General features: G+C 35.6%; 1 protein-coding gene across 6 annotated transcripts in view; it reads left to right on the top strand.

The window, feature by feature from the left end:
• Positions 1-14,260, top strand: part of VPS13A (vacuolar protein sorting 13 homolog A) — a 107,732-nt gene that overhangs the window by 86,976 nt on the left and 6,496 nt on the right. For 5 of the 6 annotated variants that reach the window (XM_057402133.1, XM_057402128.1, XM_057402131.1 and 2 more), the window contains 3 exons: positions 793-907; positions 11,453-11,538; positions 12,139-12,262. In XM_057402133.1, coding sequence (XP_057258116.1) covers positions 793-907; positions 11,453-11,538; positions 12,139-12,262 — 325 coding nt within the window. Of the gene's footprint in view, positions 1-792; positions 908-1,784; positions 3,207-11,452; positions 11,539-12,138; positions 12,263-14,260 lie in introns of those variants that run through there. The other variant, XM_057402132.1, reaches the window with a different exon arrangement.

Below are 14,260 nucleotides of genomic sequence, written 5' to 3'. Positions count from 1 at the left end.
ATTTGAAAAACACAGTATCAAATCTCAGGCATTTCTCTCATTACCAAAGAAACTAGTTTAAAATCTTCAACAATCAGACTTTCTTCAATTTCTGATTTTTCCTTTGTATCCCAAATACAGGGAGAAAAGGGTTTCCCAGTTCAAAAATTACATTTTATATTATTACTACTATATAAGATGAGTTCCAATACTATTTCGTCATGCCAGGATCTGTCCTGATTGTTCAGACTGAGAACTGTTAGGACTGCATATTGAGTACTGTGATAGTCTCACTTTCATGAACCTGTTTCTGTACATTATTTCACACTGTAATGTTTAAGTAGTAGGAGAAAGTGTTTTGAGGGGGCATTTAGTAGCTTTGTCTGGATACAGCTGTTTAATAGCCCTTAGTAAGTCAGACCACTTCTGCTGTAGTAAGGTTGCTGGTCTCTTTGCTTTTCACTCTAAGTTCTTTAGCAGAGAGATGCAAGAAAAATATCAAAGCAGAAGTCTGTATGACACAGAAGTCTTTAATGTTGAAGTTTCAAAGTGCAATACTTAGACACTAATTGTGTCCTACCCCATGCCGCTGAATTTTCTAATAGTCATTCTCTGAAATAGATTTCTGAGTAAAGTCTTTGGAATATCTACTCAAATGTCTACTTTTATGCAAAAGTGCATACACAGACAGCACAGCTGTTTTGCTAGTACTTGAATTTAATTTGTATTTAAAAATAATTTAGAGCCTTTGCTAAATATTGTAGCTGATTAGAGATGACAGCACATACCTTAAATCTGTGACTTTGTTGTCAGAGTTACAGATTCATCAGAAGATGTGATAAGCCTGCGCCCGCCTCGCTTCTTTGGTGAAGATGGAGTTATTAGACCTTATAGATTAAGAGATGGAACCGGAAGTCAAATGTTACAGGTGAAGGAAATGAAAGATAATTTGACGTACATTTAAGCTCATCATATATTGAAATAAATATTTTGCCGTATTTCTCATTTCTTAAATTCGCTGCCACCTCTTACTTAGTGACTCAGTAGTCAAGAAGTTTCATTTAATTTCTTAGCTCATGACCACTTTGGTGGTTTAGTTTCTGTGATACAGCTTCTGAGGAAGACACTGTAATTTATAGCATTTTATACACTTTATTTTATACACTTTATTTTATACACTAGTGTATAGTGTATCTGTAGAGATTTGTGCAAGATAGAAAACCTTTTGAAAGAAGAAAAACATTTGTCTTTTTATCTTTGATAAACTGTGATGCTAAAGATACTTTTTTCAGTGAATTTATAATACACACCTTAAGCAGTGACTTTTTAATATCAATTTTATGTAAAGCAGATTTTTAAACTCTTGAAATAGGTATATCTATATTGTACTACTGTCATCGAAAGAACATAAACATTTTTCTAGTGGAATCTACTTGCATGAAGATGCTGAGCAGGATAATTTAGCTGCCATTTAACAAATTTGATTCAGATATAAAAGTAAAAATAATCTGTTATGCAGCTTAAAAAGTTTCTATTTTATTCTCTGTTTGAAGTAAAACTGCATTTTAGAAATATTCAAACATAAGATATAAAGTAGTAATTAGTGATTGCATGAATGTAAACAGAATTTTTTGAATAAACTTTGAAGAATTCAGTGTGCCAAGAAAGAGTTGGAGAAGTCATATAGAAATAACGGTTTTGGAGAAGTAAATAAGAGGAATTTTGGACTATTTTGAGAATTGCCATCGCTGTTTGTTTCATGTCAAGTTCCAGTGAGGTTGACTGTTTCTTCTGCATTTTATCAGTGTGTCTTTTGTTTTCTGGTAGAAGAGGATAGTCCTTTTTCAGGCATCTCAGCAATGTTTGCCATACCATTCACTGGTGATCTAGTTCAGCAGAGTGTGAAAGCTCTTTTGAGAATAAGTAGTATGTACACCTCTGCTTTTCTTCTAATGAGGTAGCTTTAGTCCATGCTCTCCAATTTAAAGCTAGTGTTATAAGGCAGTATTACCGTAACTAAAGCATAATTAAAAGCTACGACTGGCAACTCACGCCAGTGGTAACACGATGAATGGCATAACCTTTCTCCTCTTTCTTTCAAGAAAATGAATTCCAAAACATCCCCTTCTCTGTCCTAAAGTGTACAACTAAACCAAACACTAGCAAGCCAACAGAGTGAGCTCTAATGTGCCGACTTCTCTAACGACTTTGCATTGCTTTTGCTTCTTAAATTTGTACATGTTCACGTTTTGGTTTTTGTTTTGTTTTTCTGAGAAACCTTTTAAAAATTCTGCAATGTAATATATAATTTTAGTTTTTCTGCTGTTTGGTTGGGTACAGTACCACCACCTTCAAAATCCAACTTTCAAAAGCATGCCTGTCAAATTTTTGATGACAGCCACCATTTTGAAAGTAGTTAAAGTTGAAAAATTGTATGTTTCATATTAGTTTTCACTACTAACGATGATTCTAAGGCAGAACTACTCTTCAAGAAATGTTATGAAAGCTCTAAACAGTGCTATAATTCTCCCTGTAGACAGTCAAATCAAAAAATACTGAATTGCTTTTTTTTTTTCCTGTCAGACATTGATTTCTGATATAGTATGTTTGATTCCTTAATCTTTCTCTACACTGAAGTGTACTAATGGTTTTCTTTGTAATGTTTCTGTTCACTGATAATTCTTTTGCATGAGTCTTAGTGTATTACATGTTCCCAGTCTGAGGCAATTGGAATAGTATGATGTTTCCTTACAGGGGAAAAAAAGATTATTCTCCCTTTTTGTATTACTTCCATGTATACAGATCTGGTGACCTGTCCCACTGCAGTCACTGTCTTGTAGTATTTTCAACAATTACTGGGTTAGATTGGAATAAAATTTCTTCTGGTGGCTTAGAGGTTGTATATGTTAATTAAAGGAAGTAGGATATAGGAGATTCCGTGTGCTCATACTGTGTCCTAAACTAGGATGTCATTTCAGAATTTCTTTGTTTTCTGGGGATTTATTTTGCTTTAATTAACAAACTTGCCAGACAAACTAATACTCCTAAACTAACGCTTCTGCTTTCTTCTTCCTTTACCATGCTTTCAGAAAAGACAGGCCTACAGGGAATGGACTAAGACTCACAGTAGTAGTGATGATGATGATGACAGTTAGGATAATATGGACTGTAATAGATATACATTGCTTTTGTCACTTTTCACCTTAAAGTATTAAATGTTGCTGCTATAATTCCACTGAGAAGATGGGGTTGTCTGATACTAAATTCTTATTTTTAAAACTGTGCAAAAAATACGGGTAAATAAACTGTATGATGATAAGTGCTAAGCAAAGGAGCAAAGAATATAATAAAAATAGTCTTACATATAAAACTGGACATGAGGTGAAAGTAGTATTGAATAATAGGAAAAAATAGTAATACCGTGACTTAAAGTTTATTTCCAGATATGTTTTTATCAAGTGTATTTAATGTTTTTGCATTTATGTGACAGGTTTTGATTATAATTTGCTAGGTGGAATGCTTTTAAATGCTTAGTAAAACTTTACTGGGTTGTACAGTCATGACTGGTGTTAAAATGCTGTTTGACTGTTTGCTTTATTTCATATTTCTAAAGTATTTTGTCTGCTTTTCTTTTTAACAATAAACATGTCTCAAGTATATCTAAAATGGATTCATCTGTTCTGTTCCACATTGTTTCTCATGTTTCCTGGAACTAGATTATGTGAAAACACTAAATGGCCTATAGAAGTCTTTAAAACATAAAATACGTGTATTTTGAAAGGAGCATTTAACATAAAATTTTAATTTTTCATGTATCCTTTGGAATTCTTAGATGTGGAAAATAATGTTTTAATTTTTTTTTGCTTGAGACCATATATTATTTGGTTCTTAAATAAATATTTTCATTTTCATAGCAACAAAGAAAGCAAAAAATTCACCCCAAAAATAAACCCTATGTAAAATCACAGACAGCTGGAGAAAATAGCGTACTTTTACAAGGCTCTGTGTAGTGAAATGTACGTAACATGCAAAAATATTTAGTTTTTTATTTACCTTGACATATGGTGTAAAAATAACAACATTGAAGCACTACAGTTCTGTATTATAAATTGTTCTGTATGGCTTTTCAAGGTATTTCTTTTAAAAATGTTTTATTCTGTATTCACTGGAATGCTTGCACAGATTTTGCTTTTTTGTTGTGATTTTTTTGTTTTTTTTTTTTGTGGGTTTTTGGTTTGTTTCTTTTGTGTGGTTTGTTGCTAAATTCACAGTTTTGGGTTACATTTTACATATCTCTTGCAATAGACATTTAGGTACCAGTAAGTGCTCTAGTAAGAATTAATTCTTCTGCCAGCAGCTGAAGGAGTAGAATTGCTCTAGAACAACAATAAGGGCTTCTGAAATGTTTGCATATTTACCAAAGGCGATACCATGTCCTTCATTGTCTGTTTTCTTCCAGTTATAAAAATTCTGAGAGAAGAGCCATTAGAATCCGTAAGACTGCTTATTCTGGCCTTATGTGTTCAAAAGCTGGTGTACAGTCTGATCTTTTTGGCAATGAGCCAAGTAAATATATATATGTGCTTATAATCTCCAAGATAATAGGGGACAATATCAACTTGAGAGCTTGTTTTAGCTGAAACTACTGGTCCTTAACATTGCTACAGGTCATGTATTGATACTTATTTTGTAATGTCATCTCAAAAGGATGTCTTTCCAAAGTAGGTGAAAGACTGTTGTGGTTTGTTAGGATTTAGAGTATTTTAGATACAAATGGATCTTTCCTTCTTTCTTTCTTTTTTTTTTTTAAAGGATGTAGAATTTTTTTTGGTCTTGCATACTGAAAAAAGACAAATCATGTTTAAAAGTTGAGGAAATTAGACAAGTTACTGCTGCATTTTATTAACTTTACTGGATTTTGGCAATTTGAATGTTACCTGATATTTTCTTTTTCACTTTGGCTTTTTAGTGCAATTTCATTTTTCTTCCGATAAAATTTTGGTTTTCTTCTATACTGACCTGTCTTGCAAGACAATGCATGTCAATTTTATAACAAAGCATTTTTAATTCATTCTGCAACAGCTTTAGAAAGAAATTTAATCATTTGTGACTGAAAAAGAATCCCTGCAAAAACACAAATATGGTTGGTTTTTTTTTTAGAAATAAAAGATTTTTTGTGTCAAGTTGGCTTAACTTTTAAGTTTTCTAACTTACAATTTTACAAATCATTTAAGAATGTGGAAGTAAAATTCTGCATGAATGGTAGTACTTCTGGGTCAGGTATCACTAATTCAGGTTCCACTGGAACATAACTAAGAAGAGTTTTTTCTTTACTCATTAGTTTGAAATGTTGTAGTATGCTATTTAAAAAAATAAAAATGTAAAAATAAAAAAGTGCCAGCATATTTGGCAAATAAGATTAATACCATAGGGTATCTCTTTCATGGTATATAGTTCTATTTTTGAAGGTTTTATGTAAGAAAAAAGTAGTTATTTTGTGCAAGTATTTTATTTGATCCTGTCTTGAGTCTAGTTCCTTCTGAATATACATTGCATAAACAAATAATTTGGATTTAGGATAACAAAAAATTGTATTGCCTCAGATATTAGGACTTAATTTTTTGCTAAGTCATGGTACCAAAACTTGTGAGAAGTTTAATAGGTAACTAGCCAAAACTGGTGCTCTTTAAGGCACCAAAAATGGAAAAAAAAAAACAAAAACAAAACCAAACCCAACAATCAAAAAAACCCAGCAACCAAACACACAAAAACTTCCAACTCTAAAACAATTTAGAGATTGTTTTACTTTGGGATTTACAGTAACATATAAAAAAATAGAGACCACCTTTTCCCTGCTCTCCATCCCTCCTCCCCCCATTTTTACTTTATTAATATATTAATAGTTTAACTTTTGGCTGCACAATTTTTACTCCCACTTTTTCACTGGGCAGTTAAATTTGACATCCAGTACAGTTGCTGAAGACCTCAAGACTAAGTGTCATCCTTTCAGTTCAGGTTGCCAAGATTTCTGCTGTCACCTACAGAACAAGTTGATGATTCAGCTTTTTCCAAGTGTTTAATTTTACACTTTTAGTGATGTCTGTAATGGTAATGAGGTTACATGTTACGCATTGCTGAGGTGAAGAATTTACTGTGCTTTTTATCTCTGATATTATCTGGTATGTCCCTTTTGATTAGGGTTCTTTGGTCTTTTGGTTTTTCTCAGGAGGTTCTATAAGCTTAAGCCACTTCAGAAGGATACTATAGATACTTCTGGGATCATTTAATACATTGTTTATACCTTTGTTGTTATTATTTACAGAAGGTATAAAACGGCCAGAAATCACTGGTCTTTGCCCTGCGAGGGAAAAAAGCTGAAAGATAAGGTAGTTCAATGCTTATGAACATTCATGATGCCATTAACATTTGACATCATGAAATCAGTGGAGTTCTCTGTGTTGCATCTCAGTGCCTACTCAAAACCGAAATAAATTCAAACCTTTTTTTTAATTATTTTTAATTTACCTGTATAGTGTATGAGTTTGTGAAGGCTCTTTTACAGTGTTGGGTAAGGTTGCTTCTCATCTATGCTGCAGTGGATGTAAGCTTGTAGAGAAGACAAACCTTCAAAAGCTGTGCTTCAATACTGTGTCCTACTGTGGTGGAGGTGTTCAGCTTTCAGTTCAATGATCCGTTTTTGGTCATGAGGTAAGCTTCAGATCAGGTGCTAGAATGTTGGATTGGATTGAACAGACTGTTGTTTCTTAGTACTCAAACTTCAGTTTGTCAGGAAGAACATCTGAGAATCAGGAAAAACATCATACTCTTTTCTCTTCTTCCCTCACCTCCCTTGGCTTGGGTTCAGATTAAAGCATAAACATCTCTATTGTGGAGTATTCTAAAACTGACATTTCACTTCATAGAATTACAGGGAGATATCATTACCAAAGTTCAAAGTAAATTCATTTTTGTCTGGCATTGTCCAGACTCCTGCCAGGCATCCACTCATGCGTGCCATCTAGTTTGCTACTCCCTTGATTCAGTGTTGTCATTTTCCAAAGGAGGAAATGTGTCTAGGTTAAAGGAAATAGCAAGATCCTTACCACTTAAATGTGCAATTTTGGGATATTATTATATAGTCATTGTTCATCCCTAAATAGAAGACTTGTGTACATTTAGAGGAAGCTTGCTGAGAACAGCTAACAGCAGTTGCTTCAGAAGAACATGGAAGCTTGTTCCATGACTCAGTTTTCATCTCGGCTTGTTTGACTAAAACAAATGCTTTTTATGGTGGAAAAGCAAGTAAAAACTAGAAATGTCCTAGGTAAAGTATATACCAGCTTGTTAGCTGACAGAGAAAACAGAAAAGCAAATTGAAATATTTTGCCATTTCCCTGCCAGTACAGTAATCACTTCAGAAGCTACAAATCCAAGAACTTTGGTTGTATTGGCAGGAAACATAAAGAACATCTAGATATGGTCATCATAGTGGAAGTGTAAATCACTATGGTTTCACTGTTCAGCTCATAGAATGAATTGAGATCAGAAATTGACCAAGATAATTTTGCGGTCAACATAGGCAAGTATTTATGTTGTGAAGTAGAAGCTTCATATTCTGACAGAAAACTGCTGTCCCAGTTGTTGCTGTCCTGCATACTGTGGCATTAGATTGGAATGTTAACCACAAATTTCTGTTCTGTTTGGCAAAAACGGGTTGATTTTGGAGTTGCTGCTCTGCATGACTGAACAGAATCTTGAATTCAGGCACTAGTGTGTCATTGACAAAAGCTTTGCTGTTTGTAGAATGATATTGCACATTAGGATAACTGGGATGAGGGATTAGCCAATAAAGGATTAACTTTAATTCTTATTAATAAGGGACGAGGAGAGAATTTTGCATGTAGAAAAAGGAAGGGTTTACTTTTGTTTGTTTGTTTGTTTTGCTTTGTGTGACAGTTTTCTCCTTTTTTTCACACACATTCAAGTTAGATCTATCAAGTGACCTGGGTACTGCTTAGAGTTATTAAATGTTTCTGGGGTGAAGACCAGGTGTGCAATTATACCAGGTTAGTCTGATGGAAGTAACGATTTTACAGCTTTGGAGGAAGTCACTTTATAGTTTGACGTGAAAGATACATTCAGTATTCGAGAACAGTGAATCGCCTTTAAAACTTAAATGTCTGGACAGTATTCAATTAATAAGGAAGTACATTGGCAAACTAAAATCCAGTTGAAAAAGTGAATCTGAGCAGAAAGAAACGAAGGTTTATAACCCTTTTTTAAGTTGTAACAGTTCTTACAGGTTTTTTTTGTTTTTTACATGTTTTAGTTGGGATGATTCAAGAAGTATATCAAATATTCCGAATTTTGTATCACAGATACTGCTAGTATTTTCTAGAACTATAACTGTAAGGTTCATAGATTTTAAGTTTTGTCTCCACAAACATTTCATTGTCAAATACCTCTGTGCTTGCTTCTCAGTAAATAAGAAGCATGTGGTGTGATTAGGAATCTTTCCAAAAACAGAGATGGCACTTTAAAGACACTGAGCACATTTGTGCATCCATCTCTGCACAGAAGATTGCATGTACTGTTAGGTTACTGCATTGACATTTAAGCATTTGTACTACAGGTGAGAATAATTTGCACAGAAGAGAATTTATGCTTGGATTACTTCAAATTTAACTGCTGCCGGAGTGTCTTTATTCAATAGATGCATTCCTTTTCTATGTCTAGTCAATGAACTAGAACATGTACTAAAGTAATCAGGTTATTAAACCACTCTTAATTTGAAACAGAAGTTGTGTTTTAAAAATTAGTATTTTTTTCTTACAGTAGTTAAATATTGAACAATGATTGATCAATGTTAACTGTAACAGTTTTGCATCACCAAGCAGTGGCCCAAGTTGATGGTTTTCTGCAAACAGTAGTGAAATACCGTAGAATTGTTTTAAAAGTCTATTTATACATCTATATATCCTTTTATGTTTGAGTTTTATAAGGCACTTTGGTAGCAGAGTGCAGTAGTGATACTGCTATAGGAGTTTTCAGCAGTAAATTGGCATATCCCTCCATGATATATTTCCTAAAGAACAGGTGCAAGTCTAATGCTAGAAGGGATACAGATTGTAAATGAAGGGCAGAAAAATCTAAAGGCAGAATATTTAGAAGTAGTTACTGCTAAGCATTGGCACAGATGCATTACCTTTGCAAAAGTACTGTGCATAATTTTTCTGTCCTTTATTTCCCAATTGTCTACAAAACTCTAGACTACAGTCTACAGAACGAAGTTTGTAGGTACTTTGTATCTACAAAGTTATCTGTGTTCTATCTTATAGCATATAGATAACTTTGAGTTAACCACCGTAAGATCGATTGCTAACAATGAGTAATAATTAGGTCAGCACATACTACATTCTGACAGTATTTTTGTGCTACACAAATCACTTGCTTGTGGACCTTAGTAGAATGAAAAACTTTTTGTGGAATTTGATGGACATTTAAATAGCTTTTGTTTAGGATTGCAACCTGTGTGATAGTTAAGTACTGTACTTCCTTAATAACTTTCATAATTCTCAGTTCATCATCAGTTATAGTCGGGGGGGGTGGCTTGTTGAAAATTAACTTGCAGGCTAAGGAAAAGAGAGAAAGAGGTAACTTCGCTCTATTAAGTCCCTTTTAGAGAGGATTAACTTTTGGATTGAGAGCCTTATCTCAATGCGATGCGAAGGATAAGGAAGTTACTTTCCTTGATGCAGGACAAAGACTACAGATCCTCTCCACCCTCATAAGGCTGAATTGCTAATGCTTCCCTATAATTGCTTATAATAGAAGAGAGATACTGGTCATGCTGTGGAATATTTATAATGTGTTTTGTCAGTAAGAGAAATTGCCAGCATTGTCCCAGAGTCTTGCAGATTAAATGCAATGATGTGTATTTGTTATCTCTACTGAACTACCCTTGCTTTTTCCACACACACATTATTTCTGTAACTTCCTGTCAGCCTTCTGTCCCCTTTCCCTGTCTTTCTTGCAAGGCCACTAACACTTAACATCCATCAGGAAATAGAACTAGACCTGACCCATAGGATCAGGTATCCTATCCATGCTGTCTGCCCATACAGCCTTGTCTGTCTTCTTACCATCCAACATATTGTGTTCTGGAACAAATGGGAGTGTGACAACCCCTAGACAAAGCTTGAATAAGGAGTTTCCAAGCCCTTAATTCCTCATTTCTTATATCTTTCTTCATGCTGTATTCATCCTGTCCCTGACACTTGCTTTTGCAGAAATTCAAGCAGACTTATGTAAGTAGGCATGTGAGCCATAGGTGTGATTATGTAGCCCAACAGAGTTACTATCCTGGAATACTCTGAACTTCCTGAGAGCTTACGGAAATCTCTTTTGGGAGCCTGTTAATCAAATATTCTTGATGTTATTCACTAAAGAATCAGTAACTTTAGGGGAGGGCATGATTTAAAAAAGTATGTTTGGGCAAGTGAAGTTATCCATGCAGCTAAATTTGAAGTTGTAGGGTATGTCTAATTAAATGTCTTTATCATTTTACAGTGGTGATGGATACTCATTAAATGGTTTTGCTATTTTAACAGCATTGAGAACTAACCTACATATTTTTTTAAAAATATTGGCATACATATCTGAAGCATTATGTGTGTAGTTAAGGGTTTCTTGAATCATACTGGCTTATACTAATTTTTTTTTTACTTTCAATCTGCAACAGATGGGAAGCATGCAAGGATCAGTTTCCAACTAAGATACAGCAATCTTAATTCAATCACTAATTTAATCACTCATTGCTCAGAAAGTCAGAAATCCAATGGTTGCCAAGTCATGTTAAAGTTACAGAGCCTCTGTTTCTAAAAATTATTCACCTGCTGTCATTAATATTTTGAAATTATTGCCCATTAAAGAATACCCATGGAAGAATATTCTGTTACAATATTGACAGAATTATGGGGCAAGATGAAGTAAATTCAGGGGGAAACGAGAATATGGAGAAAATAAGCATTGCCTCAAGTGCAGTAATAAGTCCCACTATTTACACGACAGTAGGTTCCTGTATACAGTTAAGTATAGATTTGTTCCCTGAGTTACATACTCCAGTTTTTGGAGGTGACTTAACGTAAATTAGGAAATTAATCCTTATTTCTTTTGTTGTCTCAGAATTGTATTTGCAGAAGTTTGGTGTGTACTAAAAGTATGTAGAAAACTGATTCCTGAAATGTTTTGAGAAGTTATATTATTCTTTGACAGTTTTGGTTATTGATTTTTCATCTGCATGGCTGCATTAACAACAACCAAATAATCATATGCAGTTTTGAACTTTGGCTGTCACAGATCTATTAGTGATATATGACTTTGACTTTTGGGGAATAAATACATTTTTAGCACAAACTTAGCATATGAATTTATACTAACATATTCAAAGGTATGAAACTGTTATCTCTTTTAGAAAATTGAAAATGGAAGATTTGCAAAACTGAGATATATTGCACATGCTATGGTCAACAGTACAGATCTATTAATGGTTACAAAAAGGTAAACAGTTCTTACTCTGAATAATAAGTACTTAAAACTATCATCAAAATGTTCATACCTTGATGATTGCTGACTAGTAACTGTGCTGTCATGTATGTAGATAAAATAACGGGGAAGGCATGCTTAGTAGTGTGGCAGCAGTGGGATCAACAGTTAATGGGGTGTGGGGGGGGGTGTTCAGCACATGAGTGTTGTTTTGGGTGTCTTTAGCTGAGAAGAATTGTTAGACATCTGAGTAGGCTGAGGTCAACACAACTGTAGGATTCCCTTATAGATTAGTATATTGAGGGAAAAATGGATAATATAGGAACAGAGTAAATAATGTCTAGCAGTGGAGTAGCAGGCATTCATCTCAAATAGGAACTCAGTGCATCTTTTCATAGAGATACAGCTAGAGGGAGTGTTAACGGTTTTGCTATGAGATACGGTATTTTAAATAAGACTCAAAATTCACTCTTTTTAAAAGTATGCTGTATGGTTGTTATGCATCATTAGATGAGAACTATTTTGGAGCAACTAATAACTTCACCAGTTACTTGATAACTTTTAAGTATTTTTACACTGATTTAAAAATTATTAATTTCAATTTCTCATACATAGTGGTGTGTTATTTGTGACAAAAGGGACATTTGGACAGCTGACATGTGAATGGCAATACACTTACGATGAATTTACCAAAGAACCATTCATCGTCGATGGCAGAAGATTACGCATTGAAGCCAAGGTATGTGAACTTAATGTTTTGGTTTCTTTTTGTCTTACTGTTTATAGAATTGAACTCGGAATTCTTAATCTTTCGCCTTTGAATTCTTGATCTCTCTTCTAGTTAAAATGCTCAAAGAAGGGAGTTGAAATTTGTCATGAGCAAACTCCTCCTATAACTATCTTCTGACTGTTCTAAGCAGAATTGTGACATGATGTTTGCAGCTGAAAGTATTCCTTGAATGCTGGGAATTTTTTTTTATGTTACACATTACTTCATGGTGCGTTCATAGTTGTAAAATGGTGATACAACAAAACTCGCAGAACACTGCAGGGTATTTTTATTATGCAGTCTGTCACTGTGGAAATACGCCAACGTTAGCCTCCTACCTTGTGGTAATCCCAAAATTTCAAATATATTTGAGCAATACATTTTCATGTACTGTGCTTCAAAGAGGGTTTTTTTGTTTTTTTTTCATTTGCTGGTGTCATGGTTTAAAACCAGTCAAGTCAGCTCGTTCACTTACTCCCCCCACTTCTTTCCCTCCCCCTACTGCCGGAGGGACTTAGAGGAGAATCAAAAAGAATGTAACTCCCACAGGTTGAGATAAGAACAGTTTAATAACTAAGGTATAACACAAATCACTACTACTACCACCAATAATAATAATGATAAAAGAAACAACAAGGGAAGAGAATAGAATACCTCACCACCAGCCGACTGATAACTTGGCCCCCCAACCCGACCAAGCACCGACCCATACCTCCTCCAACCCTGCAGACTCCCAGCCCTTCCAGGTAACTCCCAGTTACATCCTGGGCATGACGTGCTGTGGTATGGAATACCTCTTTGGTCAGTTTCGGTCAGGTGTCCTGCCTCTGCTTCCTCCTGGCTTCCCCTCCTCCCTGGCAGAGCATGAGGCTCACAAAGTCCTTGGCCAAACCAAACCATCATTGTTATCAGCTCTGTTCCCAGGCCGAAAGTCAAAACACAGCACTGCACCAGCTACCAAGAAGGAGAAAAATGACTGCTACTGCTGAACCCAGGACATTATCCACCCCATATTCCATACCATTCACGTCATGCTCAGATCCCACATTTTCAATATACCATCACTCTTATCTAAGTGCATGGACCAGTCCCTATAAAGCTGCTGAGTCCATCTGGTCCATGATGTCAGGTTCCATCTCTTGTAACAATCTTTCAGGGCAGGAAAGGCTGTGTGCAGTATTGGATCGTTGCCTGCTGATGCTGGTTGTTCCTTTACTGCAGAACTCGTCCGGTTCTATCAAAGTTCATTCTCTGTTGGGATGATGGTTGGAGGGAAGTCAGGGCCAGTCACTGGTGACCTGAAGACATCTAGTTGATGGGCTATAAAAGTATTACACAGCAGGCAAGAGCATACAGTTAAGTTCATCGGCTGTTTTCCCCTAAAATCAAATCCCCTTGAGGTATACATCGGGCTTCCCCATCTTCCCGCATTACCCACCAAGTATATCCAGGTCCCTGAGCAAAAGCAATCCCACGAGTGGGTTTGCCTTTACCTGAAGCAGGAATAACCCAGACTGTCTTCCCCAGCAAATTCTTCATATGCACCATGGGAACTTTGTCCCCTTCTACAATATGTAAAAGTTCTGACTGGGCTGGGCCAGCCCTGTTGGCAGAACCTCTGATGTTTGACCATCCAGGTGGCCTTTGGTAAGTGTGTATCCCAATGCTTGAAAGTTCCGCCACCCATTGCTCTCAGTGTAGTTTTTAACAGCCCATTGTACCGTTCGATTTTCCCAGAGGCTGGTGCATGGTAGGGGATGTGATATACCCACTCAATGCCATGCTCTTTGGCCCAAATATCTATAAGGTTATTCCGGAAATGAGTCCCATTGTCTGACTCAATTCTCTCTGGGGTGCCGTGTCACCACAAAATCTGTTTCTCAAGGTCCAGGATGGTGTTCCGGGCAGTGGCATGGGGCACAGCGTATGTTTCCAGCCACCCGGTGGTTGCTTCCACCATGGTAAGCA

This window comes from Pezoporus wallicus, unplaced genomic scaffold, assembly GCF_028554395.1.
Source record: "Pezoporus wallicus isolate ANWC-B61680 ecotype Strahan unplaced genomic scaffold, APGP_CSIRO_Pwel_v1 contig_6275, whole genome shotgun sequence".
In the NCBI taxonomy this organism is placed as follows: Eukaryota; Metazoa; Chordata; class Aves; order Psittaciformes; family Psittacidae; genus Pezoporus; species Pezoporus wallicus.
The sequence above is the reverse complement of the archived record's forward strand: the minus strand, read 5'-3'. Positions and strand labels throughout refer to the sequence as shown.